Source organism: Brassica napus, chromosome C2 (genome assembly GCF_020379485.1).
Source record: "Brassica napus cultivar Da-Ae chromosome C2, Da-Ae, whole genome shotgun sequence".
NCBI classification, from domain to species: domain Eukaryota; kingdom Viridiplantae; phylum Streptophyta; class Magnoliopsida; order Brassicales; family Brassicaceae; genus Brassica; species Brassica napus.
The window spans coordinates 54,387,649-54,408,595 of record NC_063445.1 but is presented as its reverse complement, the minus strand read 5'-3'; the positions used below and the strand labels follow the sequence as shown (position 1 = coordinate 54,408,595).

General features: G+C 30.7%; 1 protein-coding gene across 2 annotated transcripts in view; it reads right to left on the bottom strand.

Annotated features, from left to right (window-relative positions):
* The window catches only part of LOC106380012, a 71,934-nt gene extending 54,298 nt beyond the window's left edge, over positions 1-17,636 (bottom strand). Inside the window, exons 1-7 of one of the 2 annotated variants that reach the window (XM_013822564.3) lie at positions 17,626-17,636; positions 15,495-15,650; positions 15,299-15,425; positions 15,045-15,217; positions 14,438-14,717; positions 14,005-14,171; positions 13,635-13,916 (exon numbers count right to left, since the gene is read on the bottom strand). In XM_013822564.3, the coding sequence (XP_013678018.2) occupies positions 13,822-13,916; positions 14,005-14,171; positions 14,438-14,717; positions 15,045-15,217; positions 15,299-15,425; positions 15,495-15,639 (987 nt within the window). In that variant the 5' untranslated portion in view covers positions 15,640-15,650; positions 17,626-17,636 and the 3' untranslated portion in view covers positions 13,635-13,821. Of the gene's footprint in view, positions 1-13,634; positions 13,917-14,004; positions 14,172-14,437; positions 14,718-15,044; positions 15,218-15,298; positions 15,426-15,494; positions 15,651-17,625 lie in introns of those variants that run through there. The other variant, XM_048748037.1, reaches the window with a different exon arrangement.
* Positions 17,637-20,947: the final 3,311 nt, after the last annotated feature.

The window sequence follows — 20,947 nt, the reverse complement described above, 5'->3', positions numbered from 1 at the left end:
ATGTGAGTTTATTTAAAAAAAACCCGTAAAATAGTACATAATGTGAACACATTTATGTAGAGTTTGGCTGAGAAGCTCTCCCTACCTGTGACACGTCAGCGTATCCATTCTCAAATCGTTGTGAGGTTGCCACGTAGCAAACATAATGTGAACACATTAAATGATAATGTTTCTCTTTTAATATATAAAGGATAATAACAAAACATATTTCGCAACAATCTAAATTAGAGCTTAAACCGTGCACATACACAAATATTTTTTTTAATAGAATATATATATGAATTAATGTAATGGTTGCACAAACATATGTTTGTATATATATTTGTTTGATTTATAATACATCATTTATGATTGATCAACAGTTTTTAAAAATTTGTTGATTGCTCATATTCCGATTGAATATAAAATCAATCAAAATGATATGTTATATAACATATTCGTCAATTAATATTTTTAACTATAGCATTTATTTTTATGTATATTATAAAATATTTCCAAAAAAAAACTATTTATGTTTTAATAAGATAGATAGATATATATATGTTTCTATGTTTTTTATATGCCAAATAAACTCTACTTCTTTGTTCATATTTGTGGAAAATATTAAATTGAAATTTATTTGTTATATTCTTGCAATTCAAATATATATGTATGAATTATATTAATCATCAAATTATTTAACATATATTTAAAAAATAAATTTTTATATTTTAACAAAAATATTTATAGTTTACATTTTGTATGTGAAATGAAATAATAATATACATAAATATATATCATTTAAAGTTTATAGTTACATTTTAAATAAATTTGTTTAATTTATTGTAAAATTTGGTTATAATAATACGGTTAGAGGATAATTGTAATTTTTGTAAGTTTGATTAGAGAATAATATAAAAAATAAATAGATTTTGGTTAATTAATTAAGTTTGGTAAGTTTGGATTGAGAAGAATCTAAAAAATAATTAATCCATTAATTAATTGTTATTAATTCAGTGGTACAAGTTGGTAATATTAAGATGAAGTAAAGGTTATTAACAAAAAGCATTTCAGTTTTCATAATATAGATTATATAATTAAAAGATGATAAGTGAAAAATAAAATAAGTATATTAATTCAATAGTTATTTAAAATAATAGCCATGGGATTTGGTTCTCAATTTCCTGGTTTGGGTTCATTTTTTCAATTTTTTGGTTCTGAAGTTTAAGATCCATTCGGGTATTTTAGAAAATTTGGTTTGATTTCAGTTTGGTTATTTCGGTTTTCAGTACGAGTAACCAAATTATAAATCAGCTAATATCCGAGGTAATTCTAGATCTCATTTGGTTCCGGTTTTGTTCATTTTTTGTTAATTTGGATTAAACATAAGAAAATTCGGAAAAATGGATAATTTGGATAATTTTAAATATTTCAGATAAAATAATTCATTTTTGGATTTTTGGTTTATAATAATATTTAAAATAATTTTATTATTTGAAAACTAAATATAATTAATATTTATAAGTATGTAAATTGTATTATAAAAATTCGGATACCCATTCAGTTTTCAGCTCTGTTCTGGTTCGGTTTTATATTTTGATACTAGAGATATTGGTTCCTCGGATAATTTATAGGATCCAAACTTGAACAAAACCTAGTTCTCGCTTTGGTTTGGTTTTTCAGTTCTCGATAAATGTGCCCATGCGTAAAAATAACAACGATTTTAACAAATTTAACTTTCAGTTTAATGTAAAAAAAATCACTTTCGCAAATAGTAGCATTAAACTTATTTGTCAACATCAGAGACTTCTCTGTTTCACATTTAGAATCAAAACATTGTAACATTCATGGACTGTAACTGTTCTAGACTTCTCTTTCCACACTTTCCATATTAGTTTTTGAGTTTATGTCATCAGTAAAGACCAAAGTAGTTGACTTTCTTAAAAGACACTGCATGTTTTTTTACTAGGTTAATGGGTACACGAATTAAAAGAAGGGCTAATTTGCCAAATGACCAAATTCATAAGGGAAATTAAGTGAATGACATTGATGTTGATATAATTAAATTTCTAATATTTACTCCTTTATTGAGCTGGTTATACCCTTGACTTTTGCAAGTAGTCGGTTAAAATGGAAAAAGTGAATGACGTCTTTGATTATAATTGTGGACAACAGTTACGGAAAATCACGTGAATAGAGTCTACGTCAACATACTATATAGGATAGTAAACGTCTAAATAGTATGGTATACGTTAAGGTATGTTTGTGAGTTATATAGAAAGAAATTAGATAATATTGGGATTAGAATAGTTACTTAGATATTTTTGGATGTATTCTCGTCAGAGGATAAGACATATGTATTTCACTTAATTACCACAACCACTAAATAATATACTCAAACTCCTACTTAGTAAATCTAAACCATAGTCAATAAACTATAAACCCAAATACAATCTATAAATTGTCTTCTGATATTAAACCCATGAAGGCACATTTATTTGGTTTGAAAGCTTGCATATGGGCTAATTCCATACAATCTAAGTACTATGATAAACCAATTTTACAGGGGAAGCCTACATATTAAAGCCGCTTACACCCGCAACTTACTATACCTAAACCCCTAAAAATTAATCGATTTATAACAATGATACAACAAAAAAATATAAACCCTCTTGTATCCTCGTAGCAAATCATATGTTGTTACCGGTAAACCATAAACCCAAATAGAATGGAACAAAATAAATAACATAGTACATATTGTTGAAATTATAAAATGTCTATGATAGCATGAAAGAAGTTGATGCTGACCTCAACCATATCCCTTCACATTCTAAATACTAAACCCTAAACTCTAATCACTAAACCCTAACTCAAATATAATCTCTAAACCCAAATATAAGCCAGAAACCGAAATACAATGGAACAAAATAAATAACATAGTACATATTGGTGAAATTATGAAATGTCTAACCATACTCCCTCACCTTCTAACCATACTCCCTCACCTTCAAAATACTAAACTCTAAATTCGAATCACTAAAATCTAACCCAAATATAAACCCTAAACCCAAATATCAAAATCTAAAAAGTACATAATATTATGTAATATTAAATTATATTATGTAAATATTAAACTATACAATATAGATCACAGTATGATTTTTACAGGTTCAAAAACATGTAATGATAGTTAAAACTTAAGAAAATTACAAATTATATTTCTAAGCAAAATAGAGCACTTTTTAGTAATCGTCAAATGGAATGAAACATGATAAAATAGTATAGTAACATATATACATATATATATATATATATATAAAATCGTATAGTAACAATTTACTGAAATTATCAAATAATGTACAAATACTATATTACATAAGTCTCAAATTAGAAAATAGTATATTGTCTAAAATTTACAGTTACTAACTGCCAGAACATAATGTAATGAAATATTACGGAGAATGTATGGGACCCATCGTAATACTTCCCCGTAATGCTTCTACAATTCCAAATGGGCGTCCTCTAGTCAGTCTTGATCAACTCAGTTCAAAAGAGATTGAAATAGTTATTTACCCTTTTCCAGCCAGCTAGTTCAAATCCAGTTTTGAACAATCGACATGGCATCGCTAAATCGTCCATTAAAAATCTGAGACACCAAAAAAAGATAAATATGTTAACATGACTATCAATATACCATCGGCCAACAACATCTAGAATATGCTTATAAGGGTACTATATTCCATGTTTACATATGTCCATGGATGATTTCATTAAATATGTTGAAAGAAATCTTTTCCATTTATAAATTCACTCATATGGAAGGACTTATAAATAGAATAAAAAAACTATTCAATACAAACCGAGACACATAAACTTCTGGTACATCTATCCATACAGGGGTTCCATGCGATCAATATTGTACTGTTTTTTTTATAATATATGTATATTTCAGATACAAATAGATTTAGATCCACATACTTATACACCAATTCACTTTTACAAAGCTATTCCATTTACCAACTCATTCAGATGAAATGACTTAGAAATAGAATAGAAGAAACCATACTATGCGAACAGAAAACCCCTAACTTGCGGTTACCATAGGTTAATAAACAGATTCTGACATGCAATTTCAGATTCATGAAATCGAATCGACCAAATCGAAACTTACAGTAGGATAAAGAGTTCGGGAATTGGGGTGTGAATGCGAATCGGTGAAGATTGATGCAAATCCTGCCAGGCCTGTTACTTTCTTGTCTCTTCTGTAGATTTCGAAAGCGGTGAGCCGGAAACTCAGACAACAGAATCCTCTTCGCAAACGCCTTTTCTTAGTCGAACTAGCGCCGTAATTGAAGTCGGGGAAAACACGTGGAGAGAATCTGGGGTGGAACTACTCAATTTCTCCGATTGTTACCAATAAAAAGTTACTATGGAAGGGGTGTGACTCTGAAAAGAAACGATTTACTTTTGCTGAATAATAATTATCAATTTAATATTTTAACTACCAGGTTTTCCCGGTTTCGTACAGGGACAATACGGCCATATTATATAAAAAGCAAGAGAAACAGTCAAAAGTTAGGGTTTTTAGTTATGGGATGAATTATAATATATTTGATAGCCATACAGTGAAATTTCCCTTAAAAGAAACTGCAAAATTTATATTTAACAAAGGCCAAAACAGTTCTATTCATAAAAAAGACCAAAACAGTCATTGTTTTGTTTTACATTATCAAATACTAATATATTCAATTAATTAATATATTAATATATAATAAGAAAACATAGGTCGCAACTAGGCCTGAGCATAAAATCCATAATCCGAAATCCGAACCTAACCAAAAACCCAATCCGTACTCGGTCCGAAATGTAAAAAATACCCGAATGGATCTTGTAAGGTGGTACAAAACATATCCGAACCCGAAGTGTTATTAACCGAACCCGAACGGGTAACCCGAAAAACCGAAAAAACCAAAAAATCTGAAAAGATATCCGAAGAAACCGTTCCGAATGTCCAAACTAATATACAATATAATTATATGAAACACGAATATATACTTCAAATATTCAATTTCATATTTATTTTGATATGGTATCTAACAATAAGTATTTTAAATTTAAATAACTACTTTAAATACTTAATTATATATACATAAGTATATATTTCTTATGTTTTGCTTTTAAATTTTAGATTTTATTTCGGGTATATCCAAACCGATCCGATATAACCCGAATCCGAATGATATATGATTACTTTATGGGTTCTATTATGTGATACAAAACCGACCTGAACCCGATGTGTTATATCTGAACCCGACCCGTACTTGTAAATTTACTAGAATGAGACCTAGATGGTGTTATAAGAAAGAACTGAAATCCGAAAAATCCGACCCGAATGCCAACGGGTACCCGAACGCCCAGGCCTAGTCGCAACAAACATATTCCCTCGTATAATTTTAATTATCGTTTTAGGTTTATACACACATTAAGAAAACATTACATTTTGCATATTTCCAAAATAAAAGATCATTTCCTATATAGCAAACCATATTTCAATAAAAATAAAAATAAATTTTGCATTGAAATTATAAAATGACACTTATTTTGAGACAAAAATTTAACTCTACAACGACAATTAAACCGAAATAAACGAAAAATGTCGCAACAAACATATGTCAAAACAATCCAAATTATATAATTAAAAGATGATGCAGGTGAATAAAAATAATAAAATAAAAGTCTAAAAATTTCATGATTCATTATGGGTAGCAAAAAATTTAACCTAGTTAAAGAACTCCCGATGGAAAATCCTCCGAGAATTCGTCGAAAATCATCTTTGTTTTCTTGTAGTCATCAATAAAGACTGAAGTAGTTGACTTTCTTAGAAAACTTTGCATGTCTTTGGTTAGATAGAGTAAGAGCATAATTAATGCGGATTCTTAGGGTAGGGTTCTTAGCGGAATATAAGAACCTGTCTATTAACTTTTAATTAAAAAAGTTAAGAACCGGCTTTTAAATAAGATATTTAAGAACCGGTTCTTAAATTTTTTAATTAAAAGTCAAGAGACGGGTTCTTGTATTCCGATAAGAACTCCACTATAAGAACTCCCATTAATTATGCTCTAACGGGTACACGAATTAAAAGAAACTGCAAAATATATACATAATAACAAAGACCAATACACTCATTGACTCGTTGTTATTTTTATCAATAAAGACTAAAGTAGTTGACTTTCTTAGAAAACATTGCATGTCTTTGGTTAGATAGAGTAACGGGTACACGAATTAAAAGAAATTGCAAAATATGTACATAATAGCAAAGACCAATACATTCGTTGACTCGTTGTCTTTTTGTTTAAATTACCAAACACCAACTTATTCAATCAATTAATATAGTAATAGATAATAACAAAACAAATGTCGCAAAAATCCAATTTATATAATTAGAAGATGATGAAAGTGAAAAAGTAAAAATAAAATAAGTAATAATTTATGATTCATTAAAAGTATTAGTCATGGGCATTCGGTTCTATGTTTTCTTTTTAGTTTTAGAGGTTTAGGATCTGATCGGATATTTAAAAAATTTTGTTTGGCTTCGGTCCAGTCATTTCAGTTTTTGGTTTGGTTAAAAAAAGTTAGGAACTTGCTAATATCCCATGTAATTTTGAATCACATTTGGTTCTAATTCGGTTCTCGTATGTAATTTTGAATCCCATTTGATCCTAATTCGGTTCTCGTATTTTGAACTAAAATCAGAAAATTGAACTTTTGGATTGAATATCAGATTTTTGGGTTTTGGATTAAAGCTTGGATAATTATATAATTTTAAATATTTCAGATACAAAGTATTCTAGTTATTTGTTTTTTGGGTATTTTAATTAATAAATTATATTTTAAAATTAGTTCATTGTTTTAAAACTAAATATAGTTAATATTTTAAGTACGAAAACTATATAATAGAAAATCGGGTATCCATTCCGTTCTCGGTTAGATTTCGGTTTGGTTCCATTTCTATTTCGTTTTTTTGATTCTCGAAATATATGATCCGCTCGGATAATTGAAAGGATCCAAACTCAAACCGAACCTCGTTTTCGGTCTAGTCTGGTTTGGTTCTACAGCTCCGGATAAATGATCCCATGCTAAAAGTAATAACGTTTTAGCAGTTTCAACTTTCAACTTGACTTGAGAAATCAGATTAAAAATCACTTTGCAGATACTACCATTCAACTTATTTGTCAAAATCATCAGAGGCTGTAACTGGATTAGTATTTTCTTGGAATAAAACTGTTTGGAATGACTTATTCCAAGAGATTCCAAAAAAATATACCATTTGCATGAAATTGAAAAAAGTTATCATTCCAATAATTCATGTGGGATATATGAAACCAAAAGGAATACAGTGATAATCCTTTCATGATAAAAAAAAAAAGCACGTGAATGAATGGAGTGGAATCCAACTAAATAAAAAAATATTTTTAATTAAGTTTAAATATTATGTAATTTATTTATTGCAGCAAAATATTAGATTTGTTATGGTTTTAAAATTTAAATTCTGGTAGATTTTTAGGACTTGTTACTAACTAAACAAAAGAATAGCAACATATTCTTCCTTATTTAAACACTCATACGTAGATATTAAATGCACAAATCAAAATTTTCTTTCTCTCTTTTCTTCGTTGCTATACTGTTTTTTTTCCTGAGAAAAAAACTTAAATATTAATGTTTCTTGATCGATAGGTAATAGGTTGTATATATAGCCACGTACATTTTGTTTGCTACGTATTGAATTTGTGTAGAATCTGTACTTTAGTGATCAATATTCTCATTACGTTTAGTTTTAAACAAAAGTTTAAATAAATATATGTTAAAAAATAAATTATTTATAAATTTTTTTGAATTTACATTAATATCAAACACGTTTTATTGGTATATTTAACATGTTTTGATAATTTGATTTAAATTAAAAGTTACTTTCATTCCATTCCATTAGATTCCTTTAAAAAGTTTTCATTTGCGTTACAAAAATATTTCTTTGCAATTATCCATTCCATTTATGTTATTCCATAACTTCCATCATTCCATTAGTTCGCATTCCATTTTCTTTAATTCTTTGCATTCATAGTATTCCTCAACTTGATTCACGAAGTGTAAATATACTTCTCTTTTCCACACTTTATGTATCAGTTTTGAGTTTCTCTCATCAATAAAGACCAAAATAGTTGACTTTCTTTAGATACCGCATGTTTTTACTAGGATAATGGGTACACGAATTAAAAGAAACTGCAAAATTTATATATAACGGAGACCAATACAGTCGTTTTTTAATTTAAATGACCAAATACCAATATATTCAATCAATTAATATATCTCTATAATATTATTTGAAAAGTCAATTTTTTTATGTGTCGCGTTCACGTTAATTCTTACGATGATTAATTACAGAGATATCCTTAATGAATTAAAGATTTTACACTTAAATACTATTGTTAAACTTTTTTTATTTAGTTTCCTTTTTAAATTTTTCAAAATAACATATATAATAAAAAGGGAAAAATTTATAAAGTTTAAAAACGAATTTAATACGAAAATATATGTATATATAATATGATTTCATTAAAAAGGAAAGTTCGCAAAATAGTAATATTCCATAAAAATATATTTAATAGTAACAATAAAAAAACTATATTTCAAAGTCCTAAAATTATTTTTTATATATCTATGAATTTTCTTAGATGATTACATAAAATAATAACATAAACTGATATATATTTAATTGACTGAAAATAGTTTGTAATTAGTATTATTGAAATATTTTATTTACTTTTTCGTATATTAGTTGATTATAATATCTTTAAATTATAGAAAGAATCTATAAATTATGTTTTACTTATATAATATGATTTCTCAATAACAAACATGAATTTGTTTTTGTTATTTTTAAGAGATATAAAAAACTAAAAATAAATTTTAACAATAAACATCTTTTGATCAAATAATTAAAAAATATTTTAAAATAGCTAACAGTGTATACTTTAACGAGGTAGATATATTATATTTTATCATTATTAAAATTATTCGTTTTCATAATTATTTAATCAGAGTCACTATTATATTTTATCATTATTAAAATGTTTTATTTCTCTTATAAATAAACAGTAAAACCATTATGATTGTTTTTGAGAAATCATATTATATAAGTAAAATTTAATATATATATATATATATATATATTGCTATAATTGAAAGATATTATAGTGAAAAATAAATAAAATATTTTAAGAATAAACATCTTTTGATCAAATAATTAAAAAATATTTTGAAATAGCATAACAATATATACTTTAAAGAGGTAGATATATTATATTTTTCATTATTAAAATTATTTGTTTTCGTAGTATTTAGTTTGCTTTTTAATTCTATGGTTTTATGTTTGTGGAACTTAATATAATCATAACTAAAATACGCAGGAAAATATAATTCTCATATTTAATATTATTTAAAATAAGTTTCAGTTTACTATTCAATAAATCTAAAGCATAAAATTATTTAGAATTTATAAAATATTTTAATTATTGTAAATATTGATATGTGTTCATGAGCTTCAAAACTTTTATCAATTATTTATGTATGTAAATTCCTATTGATTATCGCTTTATTTTCTAATATTTTTTAAAAATGGACATATAATTTGATAAATATTATGAAAATATATGCATATTGAAGCAATAAATAAAACTAATTTTATCTGACTTAACTATAATCAAAAATAATTATACTTAAGTTTAAATTTGAAAGAATATGTGTAACTCAATATACTCACAACATGAGTGACTCGAATAATCCAACTTTTATAATAACAATTTATTTATGGAGAAATTTTATGTTTACTACTTTCATGGTACCACTTTTCATCTTTACCACCACTAAAAGGACATTTTCAAAAATACTTTCTTCATTAAGTGACAAAAGACTCTTATACCCTTGTTCTCTCTATATATAATAAATAATTATTTAAATAAAAAAATAATAATTATAGATAAATTTTTTTATGTTTTCGAATTATAATTTTTTCAAATTCGAACTTTTTTTATAAAAAAAATTGAAATTTTTTTTTTATTTTGTTTCAAAATTTCTTTTTGAAAATCGAAAATTATGTTTGAAACTATTTTTTTAATTTTTTTTAAATTTTTAGGTATTTATTTATATATTTATTAGAATCCTAAATTTCACATTAAAAATACTCTATTCCACCCCTCAACTTTAAACCCTAAGTCTAGATTAGTTAACCCTAGGGGTATAAGTGTTTTTTATTCTTCGTTAAAAGTGAGAGTAAAAGTGATTAGTGTATACATGAAAAGTGGTACTATGAATGTGGTATTTGTGGCAATTTCCGTTTATTTATTTTGTAAAGTACAATTACTCAAAATATATTAAAAATGAAAATAAAATATTAACCAACTGTTACAATTTAGTTCTTTTGTGAATTTATATATATGCATGGCATGAGACTTCAGAATATTATCGTTATATTAATTTATGTAATTTGGAATCAGACACTTTAGTTTATCTTTTATTTCACTCAAAGCATAATATATCTTAAATTTACATGATCTTCCTAAAATTTATTTACATATCTGAAACAACAACCAACCTAAATGCAAATAATAAAATTAATCAAAATTTTAATATATGTAGAATAAAAATATTATAGTTGAATTCAGAGAAATATATGCAATCTAATATACCTAAATGATAACTAAATCAACTGTAAAAACAATAAAATCGACTTGATATAACATATCTAATATTATATGTCTAACTGAAGTAATATAATATTATTAATATAAATTATAAATACAAAATATAAAATAATTTAAAATTAAAAGTAAATATCAACCAATTATTATAGTATATTTACTTTATAAATATTTATATCCGTGCACGAGCATGCACACGGGAAAATCACCTAATTAATAGATAATAATGAAACATATGTCGCAACAAACATGTGTGTCACAACAATCCAAATTATATAATTAAAAGATGACGAAATTAAATAGAATAATAAAATAAAATAAATCTAATAATTCATGATTTAATATGGATAACAACAAATTTAGTCAATTTAACTTTTAACTTAAGATTTTGGAACAAAAAAAAAATTATTCACAAATAATCAGATTACACTTATTTGTCAACAACATCATACTTCTCTATATACAGTAGAACCTCTATAAATCAATAATGTTGGGACTTTAAAATTTTATTAATTTATAGAGATATTAATTTACAAAAGTTTCCTTATTTAGATTTTTTTATTTTAAAATATATTTATTCTAAGATAAGAAAAATATTTTATTTTAGTATATTGACATTAATTGTTATTCTTTGAAATTTTACATATATATTAATTTGATTATATTATTCGGTGTATATAATATATATTGTATAGAACTTAAAAGTGGTTTTAAACATAATATTACTAAACATCATCAAAAATATATTAAGTGTTGAGAAAATATAAAGATAATTTCATTGTGAATATAAAACAAATAATATAATATATGTAAAACAAGCTGTCGGGGCTTTGACAGTGAGGAAAGAGGCCTTGTGGCAATATTTACCTTGCAGTACTCTTGAGAGAAAGCAGTCCGGGTTAGTAAGAACTCGCCAAGATTGCTTCGCTAGAAGAGCTTTGTTAAATAGTTGTATGTCGTGAAAGCCCAATCCTCCGAGCTTCTTTGGTTTTGAGAGTTTTGTCCAAGATGTCATGCACATCTTTTTCTTGTTATCATTTCCGTCCCACAAAAACCGTGTCAGCGTTGACTGTATCCGCTTACATAAGCTCACCGGGAGCTCAAAACAGGACATAGCGTGCGTTGGAGAGGCCGGCGGTACGGACTTCAGCATCGTCATTTTCCCCGCACTCGACAAGAAGCGGTTCGACCAGCAGCTAGCTTGTTGTCTAATCATGTCGACGATTGAAGTAAAGAGGTCTTTCTTCCTTCGGCCGAAGTGTTCGGGGAGGCCGAGATACTTTCCAACTCCCCCTTCTTTTGCAATACCAAGGTGAGATTTGACTCTAGTTCGAGTCTCCTGGGTTGTTTTCGCAGAGAAGGTAATAGCAGATTTGGTCAGATTGATGGTCTGTCCCGAGGCAGCCTTGTATTGTTGTAAGATCCGGTGTAGTGTGTCGCAGCTCAACTCATCAACACTCATGAAGAGCATCGTATCATCTGCAAATAACAGATGGTTGACTCGAGGCCAACCCCTGACAACTCTAATTCCAGATAACAGCCCCGTTTGTTGAGCTCTCCTACACAAGCCTAACAAGACCTTGCTGCAGAGGATAAAAAGGTACGGTGAAAGCGGGTCGCCCTGCCTGATTCCTCGAGTAGGCAGTGCTGAACCTTGGACGGAGTCATTCACTAGGTAGGAATATGACACTGTCCTGATATAGGCCATGATCCTCACCACCCAAATGTTTTGGAAACCTAATCTCTCTAGGACGAGTTGAATGAAGCTCCATTCCAGTCGATCGTAGGCTTTACTCATGTCCGTCTTCACCGCCATTGAACAATTCTTTGTGGCATTGGAGGTCTTGAGATAGTGTAGTGTCTCGTGTGTGATGAGGACATTGTCAGATATCGCTCTACCAGGTACAAAGGCCGATTGAGTTTCCGAGATAATACTGTGCAAGATCGGTTTCAAGCATAGAGTGAGGATCTTTGATATCAGCTTATAGACCACATTGCAAAGAGCAATGGGTCTATAGTCTGATACCATCTTCGGGCTCTGGGCCTTCGGTATAAGTCTCACGGGGGTGTTGTTAATCTGCTCCGGGAGGACGCCCGTCCTGAAGAACTCTTGCGTCTCTTTGACGATAATAGGGCCTACTGTAGACCAGTTTGACTGGAAAAAACATACCGAGAACCCATCTGGTCCGGGTGCTTTCTCCGGATGGATCGAGAACATAGCCACTCTAATCTCCTCCGATGTTGGTATCTTGATCAGTAGTTCATTAGTTTCAGCTGAGATACACGGGGAGATGGCTTGCTCAACAATAGCTGATGACTCAAGTCAGAGGTCTGGGCTAGAGTTCAAAGTAAAGATTGTCTGGAAATACGAGGTTATCTCCTGAACAATGTGTGTTTCCTCATAGAAGACAGTACCAACAGAGTTCTCTAGTACAGCAATACGATTTCTAGCTCGTTTTCCTTTACAAATTGCGTGAAAGTACCCTGAATTCCTATCACCAGCTGCAAGCCACATTAGTCTACTCCTCTGTTTCCAGAATTCTTCTTCATCCTTGTAAGCTCTGAGGAGTTCCCCGTTGAGGTGTGAGATAAGGGAGTCGTTCTCTGTTGGGTCCGACATTGCAGTTTCTACTTCCCCTTTTAGCCTCTCAACGCGTATTCTGCTGTTAGTAGCTTGTTTCTTACTCCAGGCAGAGATCGCAAAGCGGCATCTGGTTATCTATATAACCAATATCCCAAAAATCGATTAAATGAGGCGTTCAATAGGAGACTAGTGATTAGACGGGCGGTGCGCGGTTTACATAATTGGGCGCTTACGCACTGATAAGCTACACTGATTCTTCGAACACTGCATACAACTAAACACTCCAACTTTTCCCAGCATCTGACCTTTGATAAAACTTAAAAACCAAGAGAAATACATTTCATTGATAACAAAGTAGAAAACAAAACATGGAGCACAAACTCATCAAACGTCTCTTTTATTCATAAAGTTTGTTTCATCCATGACAAAACAAGTAGAGATCACTAAACGGAGACGATGTTGGTCACAGAGACCTTAACCATTTCAGCTTCAAAGATGATAGCATCATTCACTAAATACCCTTTGGATGCATCGTTTAAATCTGCTAACAATATGATATTGTTTACTCCCACGCCATAACCGCTTCGAATAGGGTGCAGCTGAAAAAAATAATTATATCAGCTATTAGTTTCACTAATACATTTTTTCTCTTGGAGAGAAACATTTTATTTTGTTATGTTTTCTTACAATATATTTGTCTATGGTTGGTGCTTCGTTGATTCTTTAAGCGCAGATTGACCGCTCCCCAAGTGTTTGTAGCGACTGCGTTTGGCCCAAAGCCTTGAGCAAATAAGAAGATTGGAAGTGCATGTGGTCTTCCTCCTCCATCTCCTTTCGGATTAAACCCTAATCTCCTGATTATACATTAACCAAAAGAATGCTAGCTATTACCAATGTTCTAAAAATCGGCATATACAGCGCTCACACTGCACCTATACGACAAATAGGTCATAAATAAAACGATTTTTTCTAAAACATTTTTTTTAAATCGGTTTAGATGGTACCTATACACTTGTCTAGGGGTTAATCATCGGTCTAGCAATTTTAGAACATTGGTTACTACACTTGGTCACTGCGTGAATTTGAATGACATATGCATGCTTTGAGATCAAGTACTAACCAGTATCGGTCTCCAACGAGAAAATCAGCAGAATAGTAGAATTTATCTTCCAAGTTGGAGAAACGAAGTATCTTCCAAGTAAATACATTGTCTGGAGGGTTTGATATGAACGTCACTTTCTCTTGTACCTCGGCTGGTTTAACTATGAGGATCTCAGCACCAAAAGAGCAAGTGTCCTGCACAATGTACCCTTCGTTGGTGTTCTCGAATGTTGAAAGAGCAATCAATTGTCCAAATCCCAACTCTTTTTTCACTCCATTGAATCGCTTCAATGCCCCATCTACGATCCACAATCAACTCAGGTTAATAAACTAATTTATACCAAGTTAACAATTTCCAAATAGATGTATAAAACAAAGTATGAAACTCCAAAGGACGATGAATGATGACAATATATCCAGGACCGATCATGAGCGTAAGGATTAAACATTTGCATTGGCCCTCAAAATTTAATTAATTAATATGTATAAATCATTCTGCCCGTAAATTGAGTAACAACACATATGTTTTAATCATTTAACCCCTAGTGTTTCAAAAAAAAAACATTTATCCCTTAATGTGTAATTGCTTTAAGCCCCATAAATCTTAGGATCGGTTATGAATATACCTGTGACAGTCAAGTACTTGTTCAGCTTTGGATTGTGGACAAAGAGTTTGAGATCAACATTATTGAGTTCCCAACCAAAGGGAAGAGATTCAGTCTCTTCGATTCTCACGTAAAGTGATATATAGCCAGCTCCACCATCGTTAGCATTACCAACCACGTACAAAACTAATCTCCTGATTTATTTATTTTGCCATGAAAATAATCTCAATTAATAAATAAGCTAAATAAATGAAAAGAATGTAAAGATCTTTTACCATTTGTAACCAGCAGCTTCAAAAACAGAGGACTCGTAGGGTTCGCCTCTTCCTTTAATAACGGAGTAGCCAGCTATTGTCACTATCTTACTCGATGGTCGCTCGTGTCTCAACACTCTTGTCACTCCTACAAGTAAGTTTCAATCTGTCATCAAGAAAATCCAAAGAAAAAAAGGTTTCAGACAAAGAAGCTAACCAAGATTCGCGTCGAGACTGTAAGAACTGTTGTTCTCAGTTCCTCTGCCTTGCGTGACCTGTTGAATGAGGAACTCAGCTGAAGAGCAAGTGATGAAGAGAAAAGCTAGAGAAATGAAACACAAACTCCTTTGTTGACTATCCATTTTTATGTGATCTGGTTTTTGGTCTAGGGAAGGCTTTACATTTATAGACAGACCCATCATGGCACTTATTGAACTCGTTAATTACAAATATAAAATAGTGAAAGAGGTTTCATCATGGGAAAAAAATAACATTTCTACACGTTTATTAATTAAAAGTTGAAATTTTTAAAAATGATTAGGCTTCACAAGTGGGGGTTTCCTTAAAGTTTTTTCTATGGTGGCAACTAGAGAATTGAAGAAAGCATTGAAGGATGACAGCATTTTAGCTTAGATATTTAGCAGACGATTTAATCACCAATAATTGAAACCAAGTAGTGGTTGGAAAATGTTCAAAATATGATTATTTGTTTTTTTTTTTTTGAACTAAAGCTTTCATTAAAATAAACGTTTACAAGATAAGGTTTGAGAACCTTATAGAGAGAAAAAGCTAGCATGAATAACTTCATGAATAAAGGCTACTTATACTTATGAAACATAAGGCATAAGAGAGATGGACCAAAGTGAAATGAGAAAAGCAACTAGCGAGTAGAACCACTACCACGACGACCATGTTTACCTCTCCCTTAAACTGTCTTTCATTCCAAATCTTGGTACTTGATAGGAGGTTTTGTCTCCCTCCCACCCCTTGCCAAGCTAAGCGAGCGCGGTGGCTCATTGTCGGCTTCATCTGCATCATCTAGCACAGTGAACCGAGGACTCTCAAATTCACTAGCTTGGGACAATGTGGTTAAGGGAGCAACATTTGAAGTTTTTTGGACCTCTTTGTTGGTAATGTTAGATGGAGAAGTTTCCATAATGTGTGCTGAAATGGGAGCAGATAGGACATCTACTAATGGTGATAAAGTGTTAGCCAAAGTTTGCAATGCAATTTGATTGTCTTCTTGTACCTGTGAGGTAGAGGAAATAGATTTGTTCTTTGTGACCTGAAGTATCCTCCTTTTCTTGGAAAGCTGATGAAAGTGAGCCAACATTTTCTCCAACATTTTCTGTTTGTTGCAAGATGATGTCGATATCAACTACCGGAACGTCAGTACCCACACCCTTTGAGTTTGCCGATAGACTTGAGTTTTCTGGAGGTTTAGAAGACGGGAGACATCTCTTCGATTTATGGCCTAACCTAACACATCTCTCACAAGTAGAAGGAATCCATGAGTAGTCAACCTGAACCAGAAAAATACTGCCTTGCTTATCATTAAGAGCTATAAGCTTTGGAAAGTTTCTATCTAACTCCATTTCTTTAGCTTCACCCATGCTGGTAGGATCCAGTCGTGGTCGTGGTTCTACTCGCTAGTTGCTTTTCTCATGATTATTTGTTTTGTCCGAACGTTTTACGTTACTTAAATAATTGCATGATCTACTCGATGTCAAAGGTAGAGAAGACTGAGTGCAATTTATGTATTGATTTAAATTACTTTCATATTAATCAACTTTTATATAGACCAATATAAAAATAACGACTCCCACGTTCAATCCAAATGCCTTTGGACTCCACTGGGAAATGTAGAGAAGACTGAGTGCAATTTATTTTAAAGTTAAGATTCATCCAGTACGTTCAGAGGACAAGTGCATCTTTTTTCGTCATTCAAATTAAGATGTGATTAGGAATACTTATAACTGTTCTCTTGTAAGGAGTGGTGTGATCACTATTTGTTTTCTACAAGTGATTTAAATCTTACTGCACCGTGACGTCACACTCTTTTGGTCGGACGTAGTTTAATAGGAAGATCTCTACAGAGAAGAGAACTATACCATAAATTTCAATGTCATAATTAACCAGATAACTATAGTATACATTAGACTAATTAGTTTTTTCTCTTTTAAAAAAAACATTAAGATGTCTATTCAACTTTTGTATAATCTTTTATTCCCTAAAGTATTGTTTCTTACCACTTTTCGAATTGTCTGATCAAACCGCGTAGCTGACTATGAAATACAACCTTAATCTCTAACGACAGTGTAGATCAAATCACCAGTGAGCTCAAAAACCTCACCAGATATTTTTTCGTGGACAAATCAAATAATTAAAAAACACATTATCCCTTATATATTAAAAGAGAAACATCACAACATTTGAACCATGGTTCTTGTCATCACGATAATCAGTTTCAAAATCTTTAGAAAAATAAGCTGGTCTATCTAAACATATAGTATACTTTTCATTAACCTAATCATACAATTAATTATTAATATAAAAATATTCTTCATTACTTCTTTAAATAGAACATACGGAATTACCTAATCTGATCAAAATATATATGATAATTAATGATTTTAAATAATAAAGATTTGATAATAATTTATACATCCTATATCATTTTTGTTTTATATTAATTTTATAAAATAAATTAGACAATCAAATCAACCAAATAATAAAATTTCAATTTTTCTATATGTGTTATATTTTGAAATTTTTAAAAACGAATATCAATTAATAAACTTTTAAAAAATTTCACTTTGAAAATTTGTGATCAATGGTTGAATTTTTGTTTATAACAAGATACAATGTTTATAAATTTATATCAGTAAGATGTCTTATTTAATAAATATTAGATTAAATATATATATATATATATATATATATATATTAGTATCGTTTAAATTAAATTATATATTATATAAAATGCATAAATATTTAAATTTCAAAAATTTTATTGAACAAATACTAAAAATTTAATAGTTTAGTTTCAAAATTTTCATTGATTTTTTAAAAATGATTAAAAATTAATAAAAATGATTAAAAGTTCCATATTGAAAATTTTGCTATCAATGTTTCAATTTTTTTGTTATAAAAATATAAATAATCATAAAACCATGTTAATTGGAAAATTTTATTTAATAAATAGTCATATTTAAAAAGTATACTATACATCGATATTCATATCATTTAAATTTAATTATAAACAATATAAAAGATAAAAATTGTTGTTTTGATTTATTTACCATGAAATGATTGTAAATAACAATGATTATTTGATTTATTTGTCCACACCAATTTAGTTATATATGTAATAGTCACTGACCTCTCACTAATTTAATATAAATACAAAAAACACAAACAAATAATAATACATAAAATTGTATTAATACACAACATTCATTATTCATCCCGCTCAGTGTTGTATGTATACACAACATTAATTTATAAGTCATAACGATGGTCTGTAAAATGAACAATGCAAATTATTTGTAGCTTAACCATTGTAACTTCCATCGAATAAACTTTAAAGGATTATTAAATATTGGCATCACACTAATGTTTATAATCAACAAATATAATTGTATCTTAACTCACCCCGTGCAAAGCGCGGTCTTCACCTAGTTTCTTAGTTATTTAACTTGGTCAGGTAATATGTCAACGGCTGGATAATTTTACAAAGGCCAAGAAATAATTAAGATTTCAAAATTACAACAATCAATCTCGCTACATGTATCTCTCTATTCAATGAGCCAAATTACAACAATCAATCTCGCTACATGTGAATAGCCAATGAGACTGTTAACGAACGACACAGCTCCCATCTCAAGAGATGATCATATTGTAAACTAAAGAGGAATTATAAACTCTCAACTTGTGTTATCATGAACAACAGCCTTGAGTATATATATACAGAGGTATCAACCAACTTAACATATAAACCTAGAGATAAATAGGAAATATAACATAAGACAATGACGGTTTATCAAGGTGATCCTTATCTAGGATTTCCTTTCCTAATACTCCCCCTCAAGTTGGAGAGTGAAGGTCTTGAACACCCAACTTGGATGACAATGCTTCAAACTGAGGACGCCCCAATGCTTTGGTTAAGAGGTCTGCAATTTGATCTTTTGTCTTGACATGGATAGTAGTAATGAGACCTGCTTTGACGGCATCACGTACACTGTGACAATCGCGTTCTAGATGTTTAGTTCGTTCGTGAAAGACAGGATTAGCAGCGATGTGGATTGCGGCTTTATTATCATAGTAATATCGAACGGGTTTAGCAACCTTGGCGCCTAGATCCTCAAGTAAAGGGACGATCCATTTGACTTCTTTAACAGCAAACGCCATGGCCCGATATTCAGCTTCGGCTGAAGACATAGAGACTGTATATTGCTTCTTTGTTTTCCAATCAATAGGCGAGTCTCCTAGAAAGACCACATATGCACTTAAAGAACGGCGACTCTCTGGACAAGAACTCTAATCTGCATTGACATATACTGAAAGTTCGAGACTACTATCAGCTCGCATAAGTAGTCCCTGTCCTGGACATCCTTTGAGAAAACGAACCACACGAAGAGCAGCATTCCAATGAGCTTAACGCGGTTGTTGCATAAACTGAGATAGGAGATGAATAGTGTAGCAGAGTTCAGGTCACGTGATCGACAAGTAAACTAGACGACCAACCAGGTGGCGATACTTCTTAGGATCAGCAAGCAGTGGGGTTTCCTCGGAGTGTAAATGATGATATTGCTCGAGAGGAATTGAAACAGGTTTGCAGCCGAGAAGACCACAGTCAGCAATGATATCTAGAGAATACTTCCTTTGGGAGATGAAGATTCCTTCCTCAGAACGGGCTACTTCGATGCCAAGGAAGTATTTTAATTTACCCAGATCATTCATTTTAAAACACTCGCCCAAATATGCTTTAAACTTGACGAGAAATTCAATATCGTTACTCGCGATAACAAGGTCGTCGACATAGATCAAGACCCGAACTTCTTTGGACCCTTTCGTATAGGTAAACAAAGAATAGTCAGAATAGCTTTGAGCGAAGCCAAACTCTGTAAGTGCATTAGTAAGCTTCTCGAACCAGCAGCGAGGAGCTTGACGAAGACCATATAATGATTTTCTAAGAATACAGACTTTTGAAGGATCAGAATGTGTGAAACCAGGTGGTAGCTTCATATAAACTTCCTCATTAAGATCCCCATGCAGAAACGCATTATGAACATCCATTTGGTGAACTTCCCAACCTTTAGCAGCCACAAGAGCAAGTAAACTACGGATTGTTCCCATCTTGACAACAGGAGCGAACGTTTCTTCAAAATCATCACCCTTTACTTGATTATTTCCATTGGCTACGAGACGTGCCTTGGGACGTTCAATTGTTTCGTCAGGATTAAACTTGTATTTATACACCCATTGGCAGCGTATAGCCGTCTTTCCGGGCGGAAGAGATACAATATCCCATGTTCCACTCTCCTCATGCGCTATCACTTCGTGTTTCATTGCACCGCGCCATATTTTGTCTTTGACAGCTTGAGAGTAATACTTTGGCTCAATAGCAGGAGTAACAGCCGCAAGAAACGCCTGATGTGAAACTGAAAA